At 37.9% G+C, this 27,097-nt stretch overlaps 1 protein-coding gene across 2 annotated transcripts; it reads left to right on the top strand.

The window, feature by feature from the left end:
* The first annotated feature begins 5,650 nt into the window (after positions 1-5,650).
* pcbp3 (poly(rC) binding protein 3) lies at positions 5,651-21,476 on the top strand. Of its 2 annotated transcripts, none has more exons than XM_053328356.1 (12): positions 5,651-5,725; positions 8,667-8,690; positions 8,802-8,834; positions 9,104-9,220; positions 10,023-10,154; positions 11,735-11,863; positions 13,473-13,547; positions 14,901-14,942; positions 16,315-16,390; positions 17,533-17,585; positions 18,348-18,517; positions 21,440-21,476. In XM_053328356.1, exons 1-12 carry the CDS (start codon positions 5,651-5,653, stop codon positions 21,474-21,476), a joined length of 963 nt encoding a protein of 320 aa, XP_053184331.1. The 2 variants fall into 2 exon arrangements, with proteins under 2 accessions (XP_053184331.1, XP_053184330.1); XM_053328355.1 differs by having other exon boundaries at positions 16,312-16,390.
* Positions 21,477-27,097: the final 5,621 nt, after the last annotated feature.

Genomic DNA, 27,097 nt, shown 5'->3' with positions numbered 1-27,097 from the left:
AAAGGTTAGTAGGTACGAAAGCAGCAACAACAGACAAGTTAACAGACCAAGTCCGCAATGACCTGCAGCTGTACAATGTGTCTAGCTCCTGCACAGTGACAAATATGCCCAAATTAAACAAATTAGTAACCTCCACAACAATACATTATCCTGCTGCGTCTTTGTGTTTTTGGCTTATTTTACATCATGTAAATCCCATAGACTGTATAAAAGAAATAGACGTAACATCCGTGACGTCACCCATTGGTTTGTGGACTGCTGCTCGGAAGCCAATAGTTCCGAATCTGGGCAGCAGCATCTTGAAAATTTCAGGTGCATGCTGGGCATGAGGTGGGGGCTTGGGTGGAGCCATGGGCGGAGCGGGGAGGTTGCGATAGTTTGCGAGGGCTGGATCTTGAGGACATTGGGCAATCAACCTGTCAATCGCGACGTAGCCACACCCTAATGCATACCCTGCTTTATCGTCAAATATAAAATCAGGGAGGGCAAAATTTCACAAATGAACATCATACTGCATTGAAGAAGGCTTTAAACTAGCAATTGAGACCATAAACACATTTTGAAAACGTTTACTGAGATTAGAACTCAAGTGAGAAGTTGTGAATTCTCCATTGACTTGTATTGAGACGGAAGTCCTTTTGACACCAAAACGGTCAACCCCTGGTGGCCTTTTGCTAGAATGCAGATCTAAGTTACTTCCGTGTTGGCCTCATTTCAGAGGACCGTAACTCCCCGCCTGGTAAATCCAGAAGTTCTATTTATATCCTTATTTCTCTGTTGTGCCCTCTAGCAGTATCCACCAGTAACACACAAAGTACAAAGGCAAATATGTGATCAATTATCAGCCTGCCTCAATAAGGACTACCTAAATGTCATTATATTGTTGTCTGACCCTCAATATAATGACAATAAAGCTACCACTACTACAATTGTGTTAAGGTACAGCTGGTTGTCTACTCAAACGCATGGTTAAAAAGCAGGTATATTTCCAGCCTTAGGCTATATCTGCAACTATTAGTGGTGAACACTAAAATTAATAGACATCTATGGTGATAATAGAATAACTGTTGCTGACACAAGTAAAACAAGTCAAATATTCTCTGGTTTCAGCATATACAATATTAGGATTTGCTTTTTTCCTTATCATATACCACAATAAATGAAAAAGGTTTAGGTCTTGGACTGTTGTTAAGTCAAAACAAGCAAACTAAACACATCACAGAGGGCTCTTGCAACTTTTTTTTTCTTTACATGTTATACAAAACGGTATGAATCAATTGTTTGAGAAAACAATCAGATTGATTCATGAAAAAAAAAATTGTTGCATCACTACTTTCATTATAACAAGTATAAAATAGGATGACTCACACACTCATTTAACCTATCCATAGCATTATAATTACAAACAGAGCCTGCATGCACAGCCCTGCAGTGTTTTCAAGTTACTCTAATGTTAAACTACATATTAGTTATAATTACTAATGCTAACGTTAAGAGCTAGTCACATTATTTACAACTTTGCCATCGACACACACAATTCACCTTGTTGCACATTTAGGCAGAAATCTTTATCAAGTCTAGAATTGCACAGACACAGAAAGCTAAGCTAATTGAAGCCAAGTTTGGCTATCAGTAAATTACAAGCCACAATTAACAAGAGAGACACACACACACATTTATTTTACTTACTCTATGAAGATGAAGGTCGTTTTCTGCTCCGTCGTGGTGAGTTGGTTCATGTCCCTCTTGGTTAATTTCCCCACTTGCTGCTGCACAGTTGCAAAGTTTTTCGGCAGAAGTCGGAAGTGTCCACCTTCAATTATATTTGACTTTAACTCACAGCAGCCGTATTAGCTCCCTTTCATGGTAGTTTCTCAAGTTTCTTCAAATTATTCAGTTTCACAGTGAAAAGACGTATGTGTATGTTGTGTTAACTTCATTGGTTATACTCATACACTGTGTAAAAATAATGGACGTGACGTTAGCCACTCATTGGCTTGTGGGGCCTGAAGTATGGAGGCCCATTCCCGCCAATATAATGAAAAAAAAATCCAGTAAGTCGAAAAACTTTATCAAAATAAGTCTCTCAAAATAATGCTAACAAGTCCTAAGGTAAGTCATAATTCTGAGATTGTTTCTCATTATTTTGAGTTACTAAGTCATTTTGAGGTTTCTTATTATAATGACTTACTTTTTTTTCTCATCATATCACAGACTATTAATACAAAATGTACTAATCAAAGAAACTGAACTGCCGACTCCAGAGGGTATTAAGTGCAACCAAACGCTTAATACAACCTTTCAGGTGACTGAAATTTTACAATTTCATGAAGTGAAAACACACTGAGATACAAATTAATTAATTAATTTAATTAAATGAAAAAAAAATATATTTTTTTTTATTTTTTTATTTTTATTATATATATAAATAATTTGTGTCAGATATGGTCTTTCCACAAAAAAAGTTAAATTATCTTGTTAAAATCCTTAAGATTATATGTTCCTTCTGCCTTGTTAAAAATTCCAGAGTCTATAAACACACAAGTCTATTTCAATTCAGAAGTTAAACTGTTGTTGTACATCACTATGAAGTGAGTTGAATATTGGACTATTTGAGATGTCACTAATCATGCTTGCAGGCCCATCTCTTTAAATTTGGATTTTCAATGAGCACAAAGAAATGTTCAACTTTCAGTAGATCAAAATGTAGAAACAGCCTTCCAGTGTCAAACTCTGCTCAAACATCATTCTTCACAGCAAAGCCCAAACAGTCAACTCTAAGAACATGAAGAAAAACATTTTTAGCCTATTAAAAATAAAACTTTTGTAAACTCATAAACTCAACATAGCCTGTAGTCTGTAATTTGTGATACAGAAGAACAGAGGGTTTTTCTTTTGAGGGTTTTTCTTTTTGGATGAGCACAAAAACAGCAATAGCCTTAGGTTGTTTCTGGCTGAAAATTAGAATTTACTTATGGACATGCACCTGTTCCCAACCAACCCACCAAAAATGAGAGAAAAAAACAAATTAGTTAGCAGGCTAGATATATTGATGAGAACCCCCTGAGGCTGTTTGATATCTCTAAGAAAAAATAATAATAACTGATAAACTTGTGCAGGTAATGATAATGGCAGAAAATCAACAGGGGGGGTGAGGGCAGCAGGTCATACGGTTGATGACTTGAAATTTACATTTAAATCTGACACTGTGTGAAATGACAATAACCAAAGCATTTGAGAACAAGACTTATGACTGAGGGGAATAGCAGTTCTAGCCACTGGGATATGAAATATGCTTATTCAATGTCATTCAATATCATGTTGGCATTGGAGACAAAATATGCATTTAAATATATGCAACTTGATATATCAATTCTATGAAAAGTTACTCCATTATGCAACATATCTATTGAGCTATGAACAAAATGTAGTCATTTACAGATACATTGTATAGAGAGATCTTATATATATATTATAACATATACTGTATGTATAATAGAATATATATAATAAATGGTCAGTCCAGACAGTCCTAACTTGACAACCATGCAGAACATCTTTCTTCATTCAGTTCATTCTATTTGTTTGTAATATGTATGGTTGACTTAGCACGATATAAACATATTACGGTGAACAGAACATTGGGTGATTTCTTATAAATTATTCAACACAAAAAAGTAATTTTCACTTCTTGGTATGGCCACATAGACTGCCCTGTTTGCCTTTGCCTTAGTAGCAAAGGCAGCAAAGGCAAAGGGGAACAAAGTAATTTGACTTACTGTAGTGAGGGCGCTGGAGGAAAACTTTAATGTCTGACTCATAGGAAAAAAAAAACCTTTCACTGAGTTCTCTGCAATTCATTGTGATGCACCATGTAGTGAGTGTTCATTATCACCGTTTAGTATTATCGTTTGCATGGGTTATTTGTGATAAATGATGTGAATAGTTGAGATACTGGAGTGGTGATCAGAATTATGGCTCCTCAATGACAATGTAAGTGATTGGCAGAATTGCTCCCACTTGTCATGTAAATTGTTGTCTCTAATTAAAAACAAAACAACTTGATCATTTTAAAGAAGTTAAAATTTTGAGACAATTAATAGTGAGAAAGTACTTGGGCTTGAGCTGAATCTACATACAAATGGTTATGTCTAGATCTTCACTGCACAATTACTGCATGTATCATTCATCTGGCAAATATTGTGTGGGGACATAAAATAAATGCCTCACTGTCTTGCATTTTCCCTCCATAGAGTTTTATTTTTAGCCTGCTTTTTTGGCCAAATCATCAGCTGCCGTATGAGATGTAGTGTCCTGTAAGGTCCCAAGAATACAAGTGACTGCAGATTGTACCAATTTAAGCTTTTGTGGATACTAAATTGCTAGAAAAACACAAAATGATATTATGTTGTATGTTTGAATGTTGAAATACACTCACAAATATATATTTTTTAAAGACATACATACACATACATGCAGTCAAGTACTAATCAGCACACATTCATTTAAGAACCAGAACTTGAAAAACCTTCAAAATATTATGTTAAGTAATAACTGTAGGCAAATGACTAACATCTTCAATATGAATGCAGAATGCTTGTGTTTATTTTGTCAGTCTGGGTTTAATGCCTAGTGGCTGGTGTCTGCAGATAACAGGGATAGGCAAAATATATGGTTTAAGATCCCCTCCAGACATGTTATAGGACCTATAAAAATCCACTCATAAATTATGTCTGACATGTTTTTTTTCACAAAAAAATGTTCAGTTACCTTGTTAAAAATAATTCAAATGACATATACTACAGAATCAATGAATATGCAAAGACTTTTCATCAATGCTGAACTCAAAAACATTTGATCAACATTGACTTTTCACTGTATGAGCACTGGAGGCGTCAAGTTTCCACCACATGTTGTATATTTGCCTTCAACTGGCTCTAAGTAGTTATCGTATCAATAATAGTATGCATAGATATATTAAGAATAACTAGACACCACAATCAAAGATGGCACTCATTCATTCCTGTGAAAGTTGCTCAGTGGCAAAAAGTCTGGCTTGTTTCCCAGGGCTTCCTCACACTCCAGTACATGCACATTGAGCCAACTGACTTCCTGTTGACCTCTGGTTCACTTGAATGGGATAAAATCATTAAACCATGCAGCTGTTGTAGACTTTCCAAATCTGCTACTGTATAATTTGTAGGTTTTCATTATACTATTTGTGACTTATTGATTGAAAATTTACAATCATATTTGTATGACCTTTCACATTATGTGTTTTTTTACAAGTGAGTGTGATTAGAAGATTATGATGCCACATTTCATTTTAGCATGTGTACTGTATTTCCTTCTTGTTGGTATGTGCCCAAAGAAGATGTGTACTGTAGTTGTAGAAACGACATGCAGAAACCTTGCAAATATAAGTAAAGGGAGCTCTGATTCAATATCTATAGTTGTTTTTTTGTATTCCTATCTCACTGAGGTTTTATGGATGAATATGTGAACATAACAAAAGTATCAAAATGTCTTGTTTGTGTTATGTTGGGTTTGGCAGGTGACTGGCTGGCTGGAATACCACCCTACTCCTTCTCCCTCTGAGGAAATCCCATTCCAGGACTGTGATCTGGTCTCACCCTCCCGCCCCCCCAGCATGGAGCCTACCAAAGTCCAGTCAGAGGGTGGCCTCAATGTCACCCTTACCATCCGCCTCCTCATGCATGGAAAAGTAAGTAGGCAGGGATTATGATATTGGCTTTGGGGAAGGATAAAAAGTTAGAGACATATGGGGAATTTATTTTCTTTCATTTCGGGAACCTTTAAGTCATTAATGACCTTGTATAACATCTTCTGTGCCTCTGGAGAAGCTTTGTCAAGTCTGAGAAAAAATATCCTGATTGTGTCATCAGCTTAGACTTCAACCTACTGATTTAAAAGAGAAATAGAAAGCCATGAGCTAAACGCATGGTGTTTGAAATGAGTCTGCATTCACCAGGTATGGAGAGTCTAATGAAAATATGCTATTGAATGCATTATAAGAAATGCAGGTCCTAGCATTTTTGGGGTTTGACCTGTAATATGGGACTCAGTAAATCATACATGACTGCTGCTGCATCAGTGTTGACCATTCCTTTTAAATCTGTCACTTGTGGCCTTTGTGGAAATGCAATAATAAATCTGTGGAGTGCCCCATAGTTATATTGGCGTAGATTCATCTCGGTTTAACTGACAGTTCTTTATTCACATCGAAGGAAACCAAAATAACCACCAGCTGTATATCTAAATGGTAAATGGCTGCATTTATATAGTAGTTTTATCCAAAGCCTCACATCCACCTATTCTCAGAGTGTGTCTCCCATGCACTGTGTTGGCCTGACCATCGATAGTAATGTAAGGTTTAGTGTCTTGACCAAGGACATCTCAACATTGAACCACAAAGCCTTTGACAACTACTGTACGACGACGAACCACTCTATCGCCTGAGCCACAGCTGCCCATACCTGTTCAATCATAACCTGCCATCCACTTTCATTCTGAAAGATTAACTTGTGAAAGTGTGAAAATTACCTATATGGCCTCAGCTTATCTCCTTGGTGGGATGCTGCTCCTCCTGTCTGGGATCACCATGGCAGCAGGTTTTGTACAACCTACAGCATTAACCTGGGAATAAAACATGACACCTCCAGTGTTAAGGACTAATACGCTGAGGTATTGCTTTTAGCTATTTCAACCCTTATGTAATGGCATTGATACTGAGGTGGGAGAAGTGGCGAAGCTAGGTGCTCCACAGATGACAGTTTGTCTGTGGAAATACTTTTCTGTGGTTATTAGGTGCTGACAGTTGTCTTTACCTTTCCTATGCCACTCTTCACCTCTCCTCTCTAGCTTGACCTCATTTTATTATGTGGCAGGCTGAGCTTCTAAAGTCAGCGTGGCTCATAGGCCCATATAAGTAGACTCCTCTGCCAGACTATAGGAAGTCTTCTACTCTATGTTGCATGGACTTCAACTCCACTCAATATGACCTTGCTGGCCCATAGTGCTTTTAGGTTTCCCAAGGCACAGTGAAAAACCTGTAAGTGGGCATGAGCATCTTGTCTGGATTTTTGGACACTGAATGTGTTGTGTGCTCTATCCCTCCTCTCCTTTTTTCTCTTTTAAAGATGGTCAAAGGTGGTATGTGTGTGTAAGCCTGCTAATGTGAAATCATCATGCTTTACTTTCCTGCCCATATTGCAGTGAAGTACTAAAATGCTGTTTCACAATTTTGCAAGACCTAAAAGCTGCAAGCAAATGGCTGCACTTATTGAACTCTGTAGAGTTTGATGTAGGGCAAAGTGTGGGTTAAATGGAATTAATGTTATGTAACCCAAGTTTTATTGGAGGTTATGTCCTTGGGAAGGTCTTCTGGAGGGTAGGCAATCGTAAAACTCTACACAAGTCCACTCAGCTGGACATGTATATGACGTGCGTGCCACAAAGACTGGGGCCAACATCTTTCCCTTGTGTTGTGTGCCAAGCAGACTGCAGTCCAAGAATTCACCCACCGCATGGCTGCTCATGCAGGAGCTCCAGATGGCCTGGTGATAGTTTGTGTAACCCTGCAGTCACACAGGCCCAGTCAGGCCCCAGATCTTGCTACAAGATGGCAAATGACTGCCATCCATACCAGTTAAAAGGGCCTTTCCCTCACAAACTGAGAAGTCTGTGGGGGGATCTATGTTGGGATCTGTCTGTATGGTATTGTCAGTGTGATCTATTGGGTGGAGATAGCCCACCAGCACCATCCCTTCATGCTTTTTCTGGAAGGAATGTGGATTAGCTTTGAGGGCTGATCTGATTCAGACTCAACCAGGGTGCATGCCAAAGACACTTTTCTCCGTTTGGGCATCAGCGCTAATACCCAGGACATTTGAGAAAGTTGCGGACTCATGTACCTCTGAGGGCGAGGTAGTTTTTTTTTCCTAGCTTTGGGAGTGAGTTTGTTTTACCCATATTAATGCTACATTAATGCTAATCTAATTTACTGAAGCTTATTTGTCAAATGTAATGCCTTATTTTTTAAAGGCTGCAATAATGATGTAATTAAATTGCTGAATGCACAGAAAGAGACAATTTGTCATTTTTGAGAGATGGACTTAAAAACTCAATTATATATTATAAGAAACAACAATAGCTTTAGAAATTATTATTGATGTCAAAGTGCTGATTATATTTTCAAAATGTAACACTTTGAGTTAAAAAAAGGAAAATACTTGAATGACGCACAAGTGTATCTACTGCGTGACTTTACATTGTGCTGGATAAATATAAATGGATGCTTAGGAAGCAACCTGACACTGGGCAGCAACTGGCCTGCAGCTCTAATGTCACATTGGATGTACAGCAACCCTCACAATCACTGAGGAGACGCCAGGGATTGTTGACGCTAGCAGCGAGTTCTGCCCCTCTGCCCTTACCCCACTGAGGAGTAGGGTAAGAGAGTGATACATGCATATAGAGAGTGTGGCCCTCAACACCACCATGTAGCTGTGTAACCTCTGTATGACCCGGTACTCTTTGCACCATGTCCAAGAATAAACATCATGCAGTTTTAATGTTGTCCTCTTCTCATCCAGAATGAAATATTCAAAAAGATCCATGTTTTTTCTGTTTTGTTGTTATTGCAGGAGGTTGGAAGTATAATTGGAAAGGTATGTTACTTTTAGTACATCACACATACTTGCACTCATCGAGAAAATGTATACCAATCCATGTGTTAATAATAACAGAATTGTAATTATAGTTGTACCTTTTTTTTCCAGAAAGGAGAAACAGTAAAAAAGATGCGAGAAGAGGTGAGTCTTACTATTAAGATGCATTATTCAAATGATCAAATAATAGAAATATGCACAATGCACAATACAAACAAGTCAATCAAGTCAAATACTTTATATTCAACAAGAAGAAACACAAATAAACAATATAAATTGGCTGAACTAAATAACAAACCCATGGAATTTTGTAACATTGAGTCTTAAGATTTATAAGTGGTGCATATATTATTCAAATATGGAAGCTATATTGACCCCATCAATAATATGTACCGTATGTGTTGTTTTTACAGAGTGGAGCACGAATCAATATTTCTGAGGGAAACTGCCCAGAGAGGATTGTCACCATCACAGGACCAACAGACACAATCTTCAAGGCTTTTGCTATGATTGCCTACAAATTTGAGGAGGTATGATAAAAGTGTGTGATAGGTAAAAAATGCACATGATGTACTTTGATGAATAATCATTCGCCAATACAATCATATTGGACTTCAAGTGCTGTTGTCCTCTTTATTCAGATATAAGTACCTGTCTGCCTGGGGTTCATTAGTGTCATTTAACGCTAATGCTTTTATTCTAGTGCCAATTTCCTTTACAACAAAGCTCAGCTACATCAGTTTGAAAAAGCTGACTCAAAGATCTGTCTGTATTTTAACAGACTAGAAGTTTTTTTGCAAATTCAATCTCCAGTTGTTGTAGGTATAGTAAATATAAATTGGACATGTATATTTTTTGCTGCAGCACACATATACAGTGTATAAGGCAGTCAGTCAATTCATTGTGGAAGATATTTATTTTCCCTCCCTGGAATAGGTGAATTTAAATCACCTGCTTTCCACTATCTTTTTCTGTGATCCCGTCTTTGATGTCACTCATGTAATTGATATATTCAAGCGCTGTGACTGGAACTTGTAAGAGGAGACCGACTGCTGTGTCCTCAGTGACCTGCATACAATCTGGCCTGCCAGACCAAGGCGCTTGTTATTTACAGATAAACCCACAAAGCAGTGCTCATTCACCAAGCTGAGAAAACGCTGAGAGAATCATTGAAACAAATGTGTTTGTGCATGTTATTTGTACTCACTTTCAAGTCTGTAAACAGATTTATACCGATAGTCATTACCAACAAACATTAACTTCATGGATTTATGGGGTCACCTTTAGAAAATATTGCCCCTGCAAAATAAAATCTATGTTCTTGTTTTCTAGGACATAATCAATTCCATGAGCAACAGCCCAGCAACCAGCAAGCCTCCAGTCACCTTAAGGCTTGTTGTGCCAGCCAGCCAGTGCGGCTCCCTCATAGGAAAAGGAGGATCCAAAATAAAAGAAATGAGAGAGGTATGGTAATATCCGTGTGGCCTCAGGCTCTACTTCTTTTCATAGATATCCATAAAAATGACTATTAAGATAAAAGAGACAGACTTTTTCCCTAAGAAAATGTAGTTATATTTTTTAATTTCTTTCCCTGTGCTACATTTAAATAGTTTGCTTTCTCCGACAATAATGTATAGATATAAAAAATGGATGCATTCGCTAATCAAATTGCTCAACTTTACTAACTTTGTTTGTTTTCATTTTCTTATACATTATGTGGGAATTTAATGATGTAATAGCTGCAACTTTCAGCACACATTTCTAACCTAGCGGCTGTGATAACATCAGCACTGCTACTCTTGTTCTATGAGCACAGGCAGAGCCCATTCAACCCTGGGGAGCATTTTACAACATTTTACATGCTTGTTCAGCAAATCACAATGGCCTCACCAACCCTACACACTATAGGATACATCACATGTATAAATGCCTGTCTAAAGCTAATGACCATCTACTTAGTCAGTGACTTGAAGGGTGGCAAGTTAGAGGACCCCGACTGTGCTCATAGAAGTAGGGCTATGACCTCTAAGGTTTGCTATATCTCACACTGGCATTGTCCTCTAATGGGGTCTACAAGCTTAACAGCGAATGTCCAACATCAAAGTTGAAGTAACAACAAGCAAAACACCTTTCTGACAAACCACATCAGACACATATTATTATTCATATTTGTTATATTTTTTAAAACATACCTGGAGGGGACAAAATCAGATAATTACCCCAGTAGTGTGAGGCTTGGAGGGTTGAATGAGCACAAAATATGCATGGGAGGGCATAGATAAGACCTTTCACTGATGTGGAAGACAAGGCCCTATGTATAACAATATTAAAAAACACATCACGGCTGAAAACCGGCAGGGCTACATTTGCTGTTGCCTGATGACCACTATGAACATATTCTGTGGAAGCATTTCACTTCTGCCTTCAGGTTGATGTCACCAGATGAAGGATGGTGGCATCGACCTGAGATGTGGAGCCAGCAGCGAAGGCATGCCACTCTAGTCCCAAAGGCGGCATGATGTACTCCTAAATGGACTCTCACAGGCGGCATGGCACAGCTGAAGCAAGGAGGGCAGCTTAATATGCAAGAGGGAAAAATCCAAGGCACTGGAGTATAATAAGCCTTTAATATTAATAAAAACACAGACACATTTCCAGGTCTACATTTTGGTCTCCAGGAATATCTTTACGTGCTGTACAGAACCAAAAACTCCTTATTTATCTTATACTGGCTCTTTATGCAACACATCGGTTCATTTAAGCTCCTGTCTCTTTAAGACATCCTCCCGATGAACCCAAGCTGATCTGATTGGTTAGCTTCCAGAAGCTGGCCGTAGGCAAAATGTTGATACAAAGGTAAAGTACCAATCATATAGCCCTGTGCCAGGAAGGGTTTGTTGGTGAAGGTCGCTCACAGAATAAGTTATTTTTGCCCTGCAGAGGGGATTACCTGCAGAACCCTTTAGAGCACGGCAGCCTGTGTAAGTTGGAACTGATTTCTGTCAACATTGTCAAGTCCCTCAAAGTCCCTTACTCTACTCCAGTCCACAGGGGCCCAGGTTCAGGTGGCAGGGGACATGCTGCCCAACTCCACAGAACGTGCAGTGACAATCTCTGGGACCCCTGAAGCCATCATCCAGTGTGTCAAACAAATCTGTGTGGTCATGCTGGAGGTACAGTATATCAAGATTTAGAAAACAGCTTATTAAGAATGCTAAATAAGATTAGTCCGACAGAGCTTAAGAAAGCCAGCATTAGACTGATGCAAGGCTATGAGGGCAGACATGAGAGAATTCCTGTCTAGGCTCTATTTACCTATTTACCTTATATACTGTATACTTTTCTATGTGGCTTTAAGTAGTTGTATTCACTGCTTGTTCTGGTAAACAACTCTATATTTCAAACTAGCTTCAAAAGTACAAAGATACATACATATCAAGTTGTGTAAGAATCACTAGGCTTTCTTAAGCCCTGAGAGGGTAATTTGTGTCAAGATATGTACTTTCCATTTTGTTGCAGACTTGAAAGCTATTAGAAAATAACTGAAATGATGTGGGGAATGTGTGTGTAAGGAAAAAAAGTAGTAAAGTCACCCTTGTACAGTTTAGAGGAAGCAATTTGTAATTTCGATTTGACATTCCTTGTGATTAATCATCCGAACATGCTGTCAGGAAAACCAAGTCTGTTTCTGAAGTATTAAGAACACTGTTGCTGTGTCTTGATATTGTATTTAAAGCACACACCTAAGTGGTCCCTCCTTCCACTACAGCACAGCAGCTCCAGAGGAAATCTGATTAAGCCCTCTCCACTGTCTTGAATAGCCTTGTTGCTGTGCACAGCATGAATCAATACCTCTGTGTCATTACAGTTAGTTTGCAAACTGCAACTCCCCTGCTGTCTAATTGAAACCGGGAGGTTGCTGCTGTCTTTGAAAATAAAAAATAAAAAGCTGGTACATTTGCATGAAAAATAGAGATGCGTGGTGATGCATTTAGTCTGTGATCATCAGGTTTCACATGTGTAGCATCTTTATAGTTGTTTAATCTTTATAAATAGAGACTATTAATATCTCCATGACTCTTTGTTATGTTTGTGAGCACCATATTCCAGTTGTTTATCAAATTTGCAAGCAAATTAAAACATTTCTAACAGTAAGAAGTACCAAGCTGTCAAGACACCATAGTGCCTCTGATTGATTTCTCTGTTATGTAGCAATACAACACACTGAGAAATGTAATTATCTTGCAAATTAATATGTCAATCACTGAGTGAATAAATAAATTGTTTAAATGAAAATGCTTGCTGTCACATACATACAATTACACAAAGTAATTAACCAGATAGGGAACCACAGGAGCACTATGATATTTTAAGACATTATTTAACAACCTGTTTATTATGTAAGAGTTAGATGAAAATCATGGTACCACTCTCATGTCTTTTACACTAAATATGAAGAAGCTACAGTCTGCAGGTGATAGCTTAGCTTTGCACAAAGACTGCAAACATTGGGAAATGGCTAAGTAACAAACCTGCTACAAACCTAAACTCTCTGTGTTGCTTTTACTCTTTTTGTACAGATTTCTAGTCTTGATGCTAAGCTAAGCTAATATATTCAGTGGGTAGACATGAGAGTGGTGCTGATCTACTCATCTCACTCTCTGCAAGAAAGTAATGTAAATAGGCATATTTCCCAAAATGTTGAACTGTCCATTTAAACAAGGGTTTCGACTAAAGTAAGAAGTTGTCCTTTGCCTCTCCTCTCTCTTCCCTTTCTCCTAGTCCCCACCAAAAGGTGCCACCATCCCTTATCGCCCAAAGCCTGCCTCCACCCCCGTCATTTTTTCAGGTGGCCAGGTAAGAGCTGAGCTAACTGTGGCTCATTAATTTGTGCCCAAAGCCAACCTAAGACTTACTGCAGCATCAGCCAATGCCTGTTATTGCACTTCTTTTTAACTTTCTCACACACACACACACACACACACACACACACACACACACATATCCTATAACACCTCAATACTTTGAGAAATGAGACTGAAAAAGGTAACATTGCAGCATTGTTACACTGCCACAAACAGTCGAGAAGAAATATGCTGATGCACTTGAACAAAATATGTGACTTTGAAACCAGAATATGCCGTTTGTGTGCTATCCTCTGCCAAAAGTAACTCCTGGTTGGGGTGGGTTATCGGACACACAAAAAGATGTGCGAGGGAGGGAGCTGTAGGTTGCAACATATTGTTTGATTTAGCAACAATGACATTAGCGTCAGCAAGAATGCAGAGTGAATACCAACCTACTTTGAGCGAATGTGGATAGTTTAGTTGCAGATATGGGCTAAAAGCATTTGAAATTTTGCAAACAAAAGCACCTAACTATATGTAATGACTGCAATTTCGGAGCTTTTGTTTTGTCTAGAAATGATACCCAGTGCATGATAAATGGGATAAAAACACATCTGAAGTCTTTTGACAAGATGATACAAAAGCTTGATTTGGAGAATTTTGAAGCTCGCACGGCTATGGACACAAACATATGCAGAACAAAGCCTCTGCATAAATTCAATCTTTGTGAATCTCTTGCAACTCTGTCTCTTTCAAAACTTTCTCAGGTGTTGATTCAACATGTTGCTACTTGTTGCAGCTGTAGCTTGTAATAGTGTCTGTTGGGATATTGATGCATTACATTGTGGAGATATTTTATTGGGTCCATTGCAGTCATTTGAAATTGAAATGTGACGCATGCTTAAAAAATCTGCTCTTTTTTTTACCATTAATGTACATAAATCAATCTAGCTACTGGGATTTGAAATCATCAGTCATTTGAGACTTTCTGGTTCATAGACTTGAATTTATGAATAAAAGAAGCAACTCATGTGTACTGTGGACTGATTTGATGCGGGACACACAGTAAGCTTGCCTGCCAATCAAACAGGTGGCTATTTATCATTTATTTTAATATTTATGTATCTTAAAATCAAACACTCATTGCTAAGACTTGGATAAATGTCTCATTGCACTCCACATTCATCTAAAGATCAGACTGCTAAAGTTACTGCTTTTATTATGGTATAATCGTAGACCACAATTGAAAGGATTATGTAATATTTGTTTTTTGGAAATTCCTAATCAATCATGTTATTATGGTTTATTAGAGCTTAGATAAGTACTTTTGTTCATTATGCTGTTTTCTTTGCTATTCTTACAGGCCTACACAATTCAGGGACAGTACGCCATACCACATCCAGATGTAAGTTTTAAGTCTCTCCCACATTAAATCAAAAAAATATATCCAGTATATTAAAATTATGCAATCAAAAATTGTTTCAAACTTTTGATTACACTGACACACCATCTCTTTGAAGGTATTTAAAGTTGAGTTCTAGATCACAACTTCCAAAATTACTCGACTGTCCTTGTAGTTTCAGGGTGGACTGCAGCTCAGCCACCAAAAAGAACTTGAACCAGATCAAGCCGATAACAAAAAAACAGTGACTGCTGGTGAGAATGATAAAGGCAAAGACAGTAATGGCAGTTTTGATGTAGACACCCACTTAATTTCAGTGGACCATATAGTCTCCATTAATAATCTGCTTTCATCTGTCTGTGTCGTAAGAGCATCTCAAGAGCTACCTTGTGTCAGATTCACTAATTCAAAGTTGGGAAATGATTGATGCCGGTGGAGGTGGTAGTTGACGGTACAATCACTCAAGACCAGACTTGACACTCTCTTCCACCCTCATTAAAACTTCTCTTAAAAGAAGCAGAAGGCTTTTAAGCATCCGTCTTCCCCGTTCCTGATGGAAATGATACACAGCAGGGGACGGACATCCTGTGACCATGTCGAGTGGAGAGCAGCCGCTCTGACAGGCATATAAAACCCAAAGATTCTCCAACTATGAGTCATAAGTGCCAACTAGAAGGACACTATGAAATTATTTCCTGCATCAGATTGATATGGTCATGAGTGAAGATGTTTGGGTTTCCATTTTCTAAATAAAAAAAATCACATTGGAGTATGGGAAAATTACAAGGAAATACGTAGAGAAGAAAAAATAGTTAAATTACATAGAAATGTATAGTTCAGTGACAGATGATAACCCTTTTTTCCATATAAGTGATGTTTGAATTGACTCTGACATCATTCGAATACATTTGTACGCATAAATCATCCTCCCCTGAACAAATTGTCTGAGACATGCATCTGATCGACGTTACCAATATTCCTCAGTGGGATACATGTAAGCCTGAACATAGGCTGACATCTTACATATCAAAAACAAACAATTTAGCTTAAAATCTTGTTTTAGAGAATGTAATTCATATTTTCATCATAAATTATGTATAAGTACACACACCCACAACCGTTGAGTTATTAAATCAAAATGTTGATTTTTATGACTCGGTCCGCCCAATCCGTGGATTAAATGTGGTGTCCGCGGATGTAACTCTGATCCGTGCATCACTACTTCATATCTCTTTTTCTCTTACTTTTTTCCTCCACCACCCCGTGTCATGACCTCCTTCTCCTCACCGTTTCTTCACTCTCTTTTTGGCTTTCTTGGTGTGACCTGTGTAATTGTAACCTCTTAGTTCTACTTTCCCTCCTAACCCTTCAGCAGTTGACCAAGCTCCACCAGTTGGCTATGCAGCAAACCCCCTTTACCCCTCTCGGACAGACCACCCCTGCTTTCCCTGGTACGTACCCACAAGGCCCTGTAGGTCCTTCCTTCTCTTTGCATCCAGAGAAACAGGTTTCTCTTTCCCTACCTTCCACCTTATCTCCTTTTTTGGCACAGCATGACTTGGCCCTGGTGGTTTCTCTTTTCCTTTGATTTTGTTTTTTCTGTATATATTTTTCTCTTGGCTCTGTCTGATATGACAGTGAAAGGCAAAAAATGACACTGGGATTTACTTCAACACAGTGTATTCAAAATTGCATTATACCTTGGCAACAGGATACATAATTCCTTGAAGTATATTTTCCTTGTTTTACTTTCCACTAAATGTGAAAACCTCCAGTGAAATAGGTTGGACACATTGAACTATTATAACCAGCTGAATCTCTCCCACATCTGAATTAAACTTATACTTACAGTAGACCTTTGTACATTCATTATTCTGCCTGTATGAGAATCAGCAAAAGACCAACTGAAGGTCTCATGAATAAACACAATCATGTTCAATTCTATTTTTTCACCACTTTTATGTAAAAGGATGCAGCAAATGGAGTGATTCATTGAATCCACAAGGTTCTTCAAAACATGTGCCCTCTTGAATGTCTATTCGTTTTCATCCCATGATGAAATACAGATGATTCAGTAATGGTATAAAAAAACTACAATAAAAGGTTCCATTGAGCTATAAGCTTTCATACTTAAAGGAACAGTTTGATGTTTTGGGAAATGTGCTAATATAATTTAGCTAAGCAAAAAGACTGGAAATAGCAGGAAACAACTAGACTGTAAGTCTGAAGGTAAGTCTGAAGGTATAAGGCCAAAAGTTATAAATGACAAGGTCAGTAACACTCTCATATATGTTGTCCATTAAGATTATGAAGCTGAGGCCAGGAGATGATTAGCTTAACTTAGCCCTACTTTCTTGCTACATTTGGACAGGGCTAGGCTAGCTATTTCCGCCTGTTTTCAGTATTGGTGCACAGCTAAGCTAACGGCTATTGGCTCCAGCTACAAATTTACCTTAAGTTGTATCAGTCAACAACAATGCGAACAAGTGTATTTCCCAAAAATCAAACTATTTATTTATAAGGTTTTAGATTTGTTAAAGTGACTATTTAAATTCAAATCTCCTTTTTTTTATCCCATTGCTCCCCGATTCAGGTTTGGATGCCAGTCCACCAGCCAGTACCCATGAACTCACCATTCCCAATGATGTGAGTAATGCTGGAAAGGTTTCTCGAGATAGCGGACTGCAGGATATGCTTCAAAATACTTTCAAAATATGTGTCCTTCAGTTGGTATTTCAGTGTGTGTAAATTCAAAGTGTTGAGAAGATTTAAGCTTTTAAAACATTTGTAGTTGTAGCAATGTCATACTGCAATAACTAAAGTTATTCAGACTTACATTACAACATACTGATCTAATGAACTGGAATTTTACGATTATGCAGGGCAGGTTTAATAGCCAAAGCCACGGGAAACCCAAATCAACAATAGCTTTCTAACTACAAATGTGCAAAATGAGCTGTTTTTTGACTTGGGTTTTCTGATAGTTATGAGCATTTATTTTCTCTCAGATATTTGTGGCTGCTTAATGAGACATTCAACTTTGATATCATGTATCCATTTTTACAATTTCAAGCCAAATTTCCAAATGCTTTAATTAACTGATAAGGAAAACATTAGCTAGAGTGCACTGATATAATCTTTTCAACATTATTAATGTACCAACAATGATCCCACAGACTTGAGTTCCTACTGTTGGCACAGCAGAATACACTCTATCAGCTGGTCTGCTGAAATTGCTATCATTAATCAACCTTAATTTCCTGAATGATGAGATTAAAATGAAACCAGGAACAGATCCTACCATAACCCATTAAACTTTCCTTTTTATGTCAAATGTAAGTATGAATGCACCAGGACAACAAAGAGGTTCCTTTGCTTCATGTTCAAAGACTTCTGCTTTTCTTCCAGCTAATAGGCTGCATCATTGGACGCCAGGGAACCAAAATAAATGAGATTCGACAGATGTCTGGGGCGCAGATCAAAATTGCAAACGCCATGGAGGGCTCATCAGAGCGCCAGATCACCATTACAGGGACTCCTGCTAATATCAGCCTGGCCCAGTATCTCATCAATGCCAGGTAACCCTTTAACTCAGTTTGCTTCCAGCACAATCTAAGAGATAAAAGCAACACCTGAATGGCCTTGACCATAGTGAGTATCTAAGAGAACTGATATCTGTAATTGCACTGTTTAGAGAAACAAATTATTCAATTTGCTTGTAAAGTTTTGATATTCATGACAACGAGTCACCAGATAATTCACAATATACAGTATGTCAGGCTTGACAAGAGGCAGATAAGTCCATGATTATTGTGGCTATGTTTTTTCTTGGTCGTTACTTTCCACTTTCGTTCCTTGTTTCCACCAAAGTGTAGACATTAAAAGTTTTAACAATGGCACTCTTTGCAAGTAAGTGGCTCATGGGAGCAATGCCAAGTACTGAGACAAGTATACTGCACAGAACCTGCTGATTAGGATGATCAATAAGTGAGTCACCAAATGTACAGTGCCTACCTCCATTTGGGAAGTTTGTGGCTACAATCTCCATGATGAATCTGTCAAACAACACAAACAGGTGGCCTCAGCAGGCTTAACATGGCAGCTATAACTAAAACCAAACACTACTGTGTTTACACATGGGCCATTTACAGGATGTTATATGGTGAACCCAACTGGACGAAGCAGATGGCCTCCCACCTAGAGCCTGGTCCTGTTTGAGATTTCTTTCTGTTAAAAGGGAGTTTTTCCTTGCTGCTTGCTCATGGGGGAATGTTGGGTCTGTAAATTTAATAGTACGCTCTTGACCTGCTCTGTGTGAAAAGTGCCCCGAGATATCTTCTGTTGAGATTTGGGGCTATATAAATAAAACTGAATTGAAAAGCAGCTACAAGAAATATATGTCAAGCCCCAGAACTAAGGCTGTACAGTAAGATACTGTACACACCAATAAAATACAGAGGAGTGTATTTTTCAGTTTTTGTTATTTCTTTTGTTGATTTTTTACCATGCACCACCACCCCTGTGTTTTCCTTCACCTTTATCCTCTGAAACTCTAATGCTAATTCATTATCAACAGAGAAACTAAGAGAACCCACATCCCTAACAAAAGGGACTTCATATCTTTGACTTCTTAAGGGGATTTCAGAGAACAGCCCGCAGAGAAACTAATGGCTATTGCTTTCCCACAATTCCAATGGCAGGTTCAGGGACGTGGCTGCCATGTGGAATGACCCCTCATCCATGACAACATCCTGAAGTCACCCTAAAAACTGGTCCTGTTTTCAGAAGCTAACATCAAAACCACCACTTCACAATTAACCTCTATGTGTTATCCCATGGAACTTCCCTTAGACTCCCTTGGTTTTGCATAACGCTTCAGCATAAGCCTTGTGTGAGAGTTATAGTACAAGTCAGACTAACAACACTGGGGTTTTGTTTTGTTTTGAATTTATGTAGCCAGTGTTTCATTAAAGGAGATGTTTGACATTTTGGTAACTATGCTGGTCTGCTTTTTCTGGTGACAGTTTGATTAGAAGATCAATGCCACTCTCATGTCTGTTTGTGATACGAAGCTGGACGAAGGTTAACTTAACTTAGAAATAGAGGGAAACAGCTAGCCAGGTTGTGACTAATGGTTCCTTTACAATGTGCGACTTTGAGCTGACTGATACAAAAGTTTATAATCATGAGCTAAATGTGGTTAAAATCGTTTGGTCATCAATCTGAAAAGGTGCTCCTACTGTAGATTACACTGTGAGATACGTCCATTGAAGACCAATTGGCGACCAAAGACAGTCTGTGGCAAAATATTCAGTCAGAATACAACATATAATGATAGTTTAGGGGGGAAATAGACTCATTTGTCTTAATAGGTCCAAAGAACAAAATCCAAAACAATGGATTAGAAGACATTTGTGTGACTTTGCTGCATTTTCAAAACATATGAGCTGATGTCGTGCTTCTGCTTTTATATACTTTTTTCCCCCTCTTACATCATAGCGCTACAATTCACCTTATATTCAGTGACAGCCACAACTTGACATCATATCATGCACAATGTGACATGCAATAAACTTACCAGATCTTTGTTATAATACAGTCTGAATGTGCCCACCAGCACCCTTAAAGCTCAGTAATTAACACTGAAATGACCTCCCATCACAGGTTGCTTGGCAACCTCATGCGACAGCAAAACAACAGAAATTGACTCTTTCCAAGCTGAGAAATAGTCCAGCACATACACCTCCGTAAAACAGCAACCTATCATTTATACAAGAAGGTTTTTGTATAGATTAAACAAATTAGATATTCATTTTTTGCTACCATCTTTGTTACCATCTGCTGACTCAGCTTCTTATTCAACAGAGAGATCTGTAAGTGGTATTGATCTTCCCATCTAATTCTCTGTGACAAATCAAATGAGCATGTTTTCCAAAATGTCAAACTATCCCTGTAAGTATGTATTTAGCATGCGTCATTCCAAGAATAATATTGTATTTCTTTTTTGTAATTGTTATATAAGATACATTTGCTTATTAAGTCCTATTGTATCATTGTCTGGAAAGAGTTAAAATTAATAAAAAAAATGAAAAATTTAGAAAAGAAAAAAAAGAAAAAGTACACGACCGCCACCTGAGCAATGCTGTTAGAAGGAAGAGTGATGTGATGCCTCTGTCAGGGAATAAAACACATTGGACATTTCATGACACCATCATTCTTTTCAGTACACTGCATGGCTACATGAGGGGGTTAGTATTGCATGGTTATGTTTACCATATTTGTAAAAGCTGAGATGTTTTATGTGAATGGGGAAAAAACGAGGTGCCATCAAAAAAAAAAAAAAAAATCAAGCACAAAGCCATGGCAGTACAACTTTCACTTTTATGCGAAAGTTCTTCTTTCACAGTTGTTTTTTGTTTTGTCTGTCTATCTTTTCCTCCCCTCCCGACCCCCTCCCCCTACCCCTGCTTCTCCCCCCGTCCTCCCCTGAACTGTTCTAGGCTGACGTCTGAAGTCACTGGAATGGGCACACTCTAATTTCTACCCATCTTCCCTCAGTGCATCACATGACCCTTGAGCAAATGGCATTGAACCTAGTTTATTTATTTCACTGTGTTAGATTGTCTTGATATTTAAGTGACTTTTAACTTTTATCATTTCTGGTATTTACTGTAAACGTGTATCTGCACTGTTACCAGGATTATTCACACCTCTCCGAAACACTCTTGTTTCCGTTACTGAAAGGTTGTTTTATTTTTTTGACCCTCTAGTACCTTTCATGGCATCTCATGCACTGCGCTAGTTTGTTTTACCTCATGGTTAATCACATCACTGTACATTTGTTTTTGCTTTTTTTCCCCAGGCATCAGAAATTAAATGCAAAGGAAGCCTAAAGATTAGCGACACAATTCAGTCAAGTTTACCCCTTCTCCACCTCACATTCTTACATATTGACATATTTTTCATTTCCTAGACTGTCAATGTATGCTTTGTTATACTAACAAGCAGCCATAAACCAGACGTTTTATTCCAGTTTATTTTTTTCATAACGAGACCAGTGTTTTACTGTGTGCCTGTGGACATTTGCCTGTATGTCTTAGTGTTGTATATACACTATAGACCGATCTGCATGACGCACAATACTCAACCGTCACTGTATGTCGTAATTATTTTCAAATCAATCTGGTAGAGTGGTTGAAGGGAATGGAACAAGCTGTGAATAGTCAATTTATGATCTGGATGTGTCACACTGTCTCCAATTCGAAAGGAACTCAAGGATATACACCTGTAAACATCCACTCTAATGCACAAATATCAGTCTTTCAGAGTTTCATATGACACCTGTCAAGTAAATGCAACGAAAAGTGAAAGCTCAATGCATGCCAATAATAAACCCCATTTTATTCACCTATACACCACCAACATGTATTCACGTTATTCACACTGCTGTCTCATAGAAACTATGTATAAGAGTCATGGGCCACATAGAAAGGTCTGAAAATTGTCTAGTGTATATTTGCAGTCACATTCATCTTATTTAAGGTTTTCAATGTCAAAAGACTGAATAGCTCTTGGAAGGCAAGGAGCTCACTCATTCATCTCTGTTTTTTCAGCTCTTTTCTCAATGATGCTTGGAAATATGTGTTTCTCGTGAACATGCATCAAACATTGGAAAAATGATTTTAGACTTATCTACAATGAACCAGTCATTGGTTTTGTAGGTTATGTCAAGCAACTAAGCTACACACAATGCATACATGTACAGTACATGTATGTGTGACTCTCTCTACAGTATCTTCTTGGTTATACCAGGTTGTACATCTAAACTTACATCAAACTGGACAGACACTCTGTGGCACTGTCCTTCAAACTAAAGGTGAATGTATTTCAAAATGTGTTTCAACTCCTTGATTTACAAGCCAAACATGTTCCTCAACGGTATACTTTTAATCAGATACTTAAGTTAAAGTAAAATACAATGCAGAATGATGTATACAGCAGAGCAGAGGTGATTTTCATGTTTTGAATTTGAAGTGTGGAAGGTTGCTCTTAAAATAAGATCTGCTACAGATGAATCATTTTCAAATTTTAAAGCATAATTCACGCTATGACATACAAGTTTTTCATTTTCTATTATGTTTGCATAGCATTGCCATTAAATGCTAATGTCTCTGTACACACAAATAGACGGCCTTGTAGGTATCACAGTAAAACATGACACTCAAATAATTAACATGATCTGAAAGCTGTTTTACCTATTGCAGGTAGTGACTTTTTTATCCAGGTATCTCTTATAGAATTTCACATTTACTCCCAAAACTATGCATTACCTCAATAATAATGATATAATTAATGTTGGGGGAATATTATTTGCATCATTGCAGCTTTGGCTCAGGTACTTGCCTTTCGGTTAGAATTATGTAATGTATGAGTCACTGATATGTCATTGTTAAAATAAGACTGCTTTACATGAATACATTAACATTACACACTGCTTCACATTTACATTACGAATGTAAACCTGTACGAGCTGCATCCAGATGAGAAATAGCTGATTGAGGTTTTTAAAGGTGTCATTTAAAAGCTTTGCATCATCCACAGAATCTGATGTGCATAACTCAAATAGTTAAATATCTTCTGTAATGTTTATTGGTTGTGTTTGTAGATTCGAGGCGTCTGTTGGTAAAATGCTTGTAGGCCAACTAAGATGCAGTCATGCTACTTTACAGTGTGACCAATTTGCAAACATCTCAGTTGCCTTTTTGATTGTCATACTTTTATCTTTCATATTCATAGCATCGCTCATGTGCCCATCATTTTTCAGTGCTGTGCAAGTCAAACACTTCCTGTTGTGTTGCTTTTGCCATTTAATGATACATATACACTTATTTTGTTACTGTGCTAGAGCAACAAAAAATTAAAGGTTAGCACTGAGGTGATGTAGATGATGCTTTTTGAGAAAATGTGTCTGATCATGTTTAAGTTTGATCATTTGCCTCCTGAAGTCCGAATTGGATATATTATTTATTGAGGTTGATTATGAAATGTTTTGTAAAAAGAAGAGAATAAAGTTTGTGTTATTTCCCTTGAAATTGACCTTTGTTATCTTTTTCAAGTTTTGTCGTTTTGTGAGTTGTGTTGGAAAAGCTTTTTCATTACAGAAACTACAAATCTTGTTGTCTGGTGATGAAGTAAGTTACAGACTATACAATTATTGAAAGTTGGGTCTTTATGCCCCTGGTGTCTCTAGAATACAGCGATAGCAGTTAGGTTTCCATCTGAATGTACCATAACCAAAATTTCAGAAAACCCGCTAAAAGAAAGTTTGATTGAATGAATGTGTTTTCCATCCACAGCCCTTATGCAAATCTGAGGAGTTGTGTCATTGAGATAAAGAGATGGTGGTGCTAATTTTCAATCGAGTAGGGTGCAACAAGATGAAATAAAAGTGCACCAGCCATTCCTCAAATACTGAGAAATGATGCAGAAAATATGCTGAAAATGTGAGTCGTGTATTAATTTGAGGAGTATTTCAGTCTCCTCAATGCTCCACATAGATTTTATCTGCTGCAACTTTGTGTCTGAACAGTGAGGTTACATCATATGCTTCATATACGTCATGATTTATTAGTTAAGTTGGTTTCCATTGCTCAGGTTTTACTAACTGAAAATAGATGGATGGAAGCACACCTATGAGTGTCTTGAAAGTTGAAGCTTTACCACACTTTATTTTTCTAGTAAGTAATTGTGAATACACATAGTACAATCATATATTTTAAGGGTTTAAACCTAAGGTATATCTAATAATGTCACTAAAATACAAATATTATATATTGGTTACATCCAAACTGATAAAAACATGACATGAGAAATTAGTGTTGGTGAATTGTATGGATATGGATGAAACCAAGTTACAATGATGAAAGTTCCCACAGTACTGAGGGCTTCTGAGCTCACAAAGAAACTAAATTTTCAACTTTTGATAGTAACTGCTGTCATCGATTTGTCCTCAACCCCAGGAACAAGCTTCATTTCTTCAAAAAGACAGATGACAAAAGAGCTAAATGAGAGATTGCATTGAATTACAGGAGCGGAAGAGAGGCTGGCCCTGATGTGACGTCATGGCTTTGGCTCTCCATTTTTACTTCACTTTGATGCACTCTGGCTGCTGTGTTTTGTACCAAATGATGACCTCTTATTATTGTCATGGAGAGGCCAAAGTAAAGTGCATTTTAATGGTTGTTTCTGGATTTTATAATAGATTTTGATGTCTATTGCAGATAAAATGTGACATAAATGAAAAACACAGATTTGGTATCATACGCAATATATAAAACAATTTCCAAATGATGGACCGTATGGCTTTGAGAAATAGTTCATCCATTGAGAACACCCTTGTAAATGTAATAACACTGAAATCAATAGTCATCTAATACATAGATGTGTGACTCATTGTTATTCTGTGTTTCTCTTACCCCCCAATCAGCAAGAGTCACATTCAGCCACAGAACAGCATTCTTGTGTCTTGGTCAAGGACATTTCAGCAGGGTGGCGTCACATGGGAAGTGGAAGCTAAGTGTGTTTGAAGGGAGGTTTTTTTTAATGATTCCCACCTGGTCAGCAATGAGATGATCTTGACCATTTGGTAACACTGATTCTAAATAAGACTCAGATAACACTGTAATGCAACTTGGAGATACGCTTTATGGGAGTTAAAATGGCAAGAGATTCTTTGGCCTCATTTCCCTATAAATGATGTATATAAGAGCAGTTTTATCTTACTGTGGCAAATGTTAACAGTAACTCTTCCAATAACAGCTAGTTAAATTAGATGGGAAAGGTGGCGTTCTGTGTTTTTCAGTGCAGTGATTGGCTAATGTGCTTTTGACTGAAAGCCATGCAGTACTGCAATTAATACTAAATTTATGGAGTTAATAACCAGTTTTTTGCGACTGTCAGTGTGGTATTGAATCAACTCTGGAGATTTTTGAGACATATGACATGCAAATCTTTAAAGCCATTCTTTGCTCACACTAACAGACTGTAATAGACTACATGACAGCTAAGTGTTATAATCCTACTGGTAATAATTGAGTCAATCTCACAGACCATCAAAAGAGTTTTTATCTGCTTTCTTCATGAACTACTTGAGAAACAAAGTATTATAATTTGATCCTACTGTTGGAGTAGGAGCCAAGGCTGCATAGTATCCACCACTATCTAGTGCTGGTTCCATATAAAAGAGTCACTCCTGTTAATTGGGTGTAGCTATGTTGTAGTCTGACATTCAGCCTGAGTGTGTGCACAAGAGACAGAGCCACAGGGGAGGCCTTTGTCCACAGGCATGTTGCAAATTAACATTGTCCCTCTTGGGGGGCATCAGGAGGTCACCTTGTATACAACTCGTCCGTCAGTCCTCACCAAATCTTTCATGGCTGTTAAATGTGCCCAATTTCAAGCAGCCCTTGATTGTGCTCCCAGAGTCCCTGATTGCATTTAGTCACGTCTAAATGAGGGAAGATAATCCCTGTGCTAAACAATTAACAACCTTGTGAGGAACAGGAAGTTCCAAATTATATGTATGAATAAGCTCATTGTGATTTTACAACAGTCAATAACTTTATCATGGCACCATTGTCATTTCAAAAAGACATAACTGTTGGCTTAATCAAGACACTTCAGGTGTGTTATGAAGTACCAAAAATATTTTGAATCAATCATCAGATTGTTTTAAACCAAATCCCCACTAACCCTAATCTTGTCACCATGGCAACCAAAAGTTTAAGATTTGTTTTAGTGCTTGTGTTGCAGTGAGAAAGAGGATACTCTGCATTACGAAAGGAATGCTGGCACATACTGGCTGCCACTCCTCTCTGCTAAAAAGACAATTGACTGTTAATTTCACATTAACACATCTAAAGTACAACCTACTTTATCTACTGGAATTTCCAAATGACTGGATTATTTGATATAAAATACTGCCTACCTGCTATCTTGAGATCCTTTTTTCTTCAGAGGACAGCGAGTGTCTCTTCTTCCAGTCTGCCAGCTCACGTGTGCTAAAAAGCCCCGTCTGGCTGTTCTGCACTCTCTATCAGTGGAAATCATCCAGAGCTGTGCTGCCACTGACCGACTCCAGTGGTTGGGGGTTTTCTTTA

This window comes from Scomber japonicus, chromosome 11 (genome assembly GCF_027409825.1).
Source record: "Scomber japonicus isolate fScoJap1 chromosome 11, fScoJap1.pri, whole genome shotgun sequence".
Taxonomy (NCBI): domain Eukaryota; kingdom Metazoa; phylum Chordata; class Actinopteri; order Scombriformes; family Scombridae; genus Scomber; species Scomber japonicus.
Note: the sequence above shows the minus strand (reverse complement) of the source record. Positions and strands in the feature narration are given on the sequence as shown.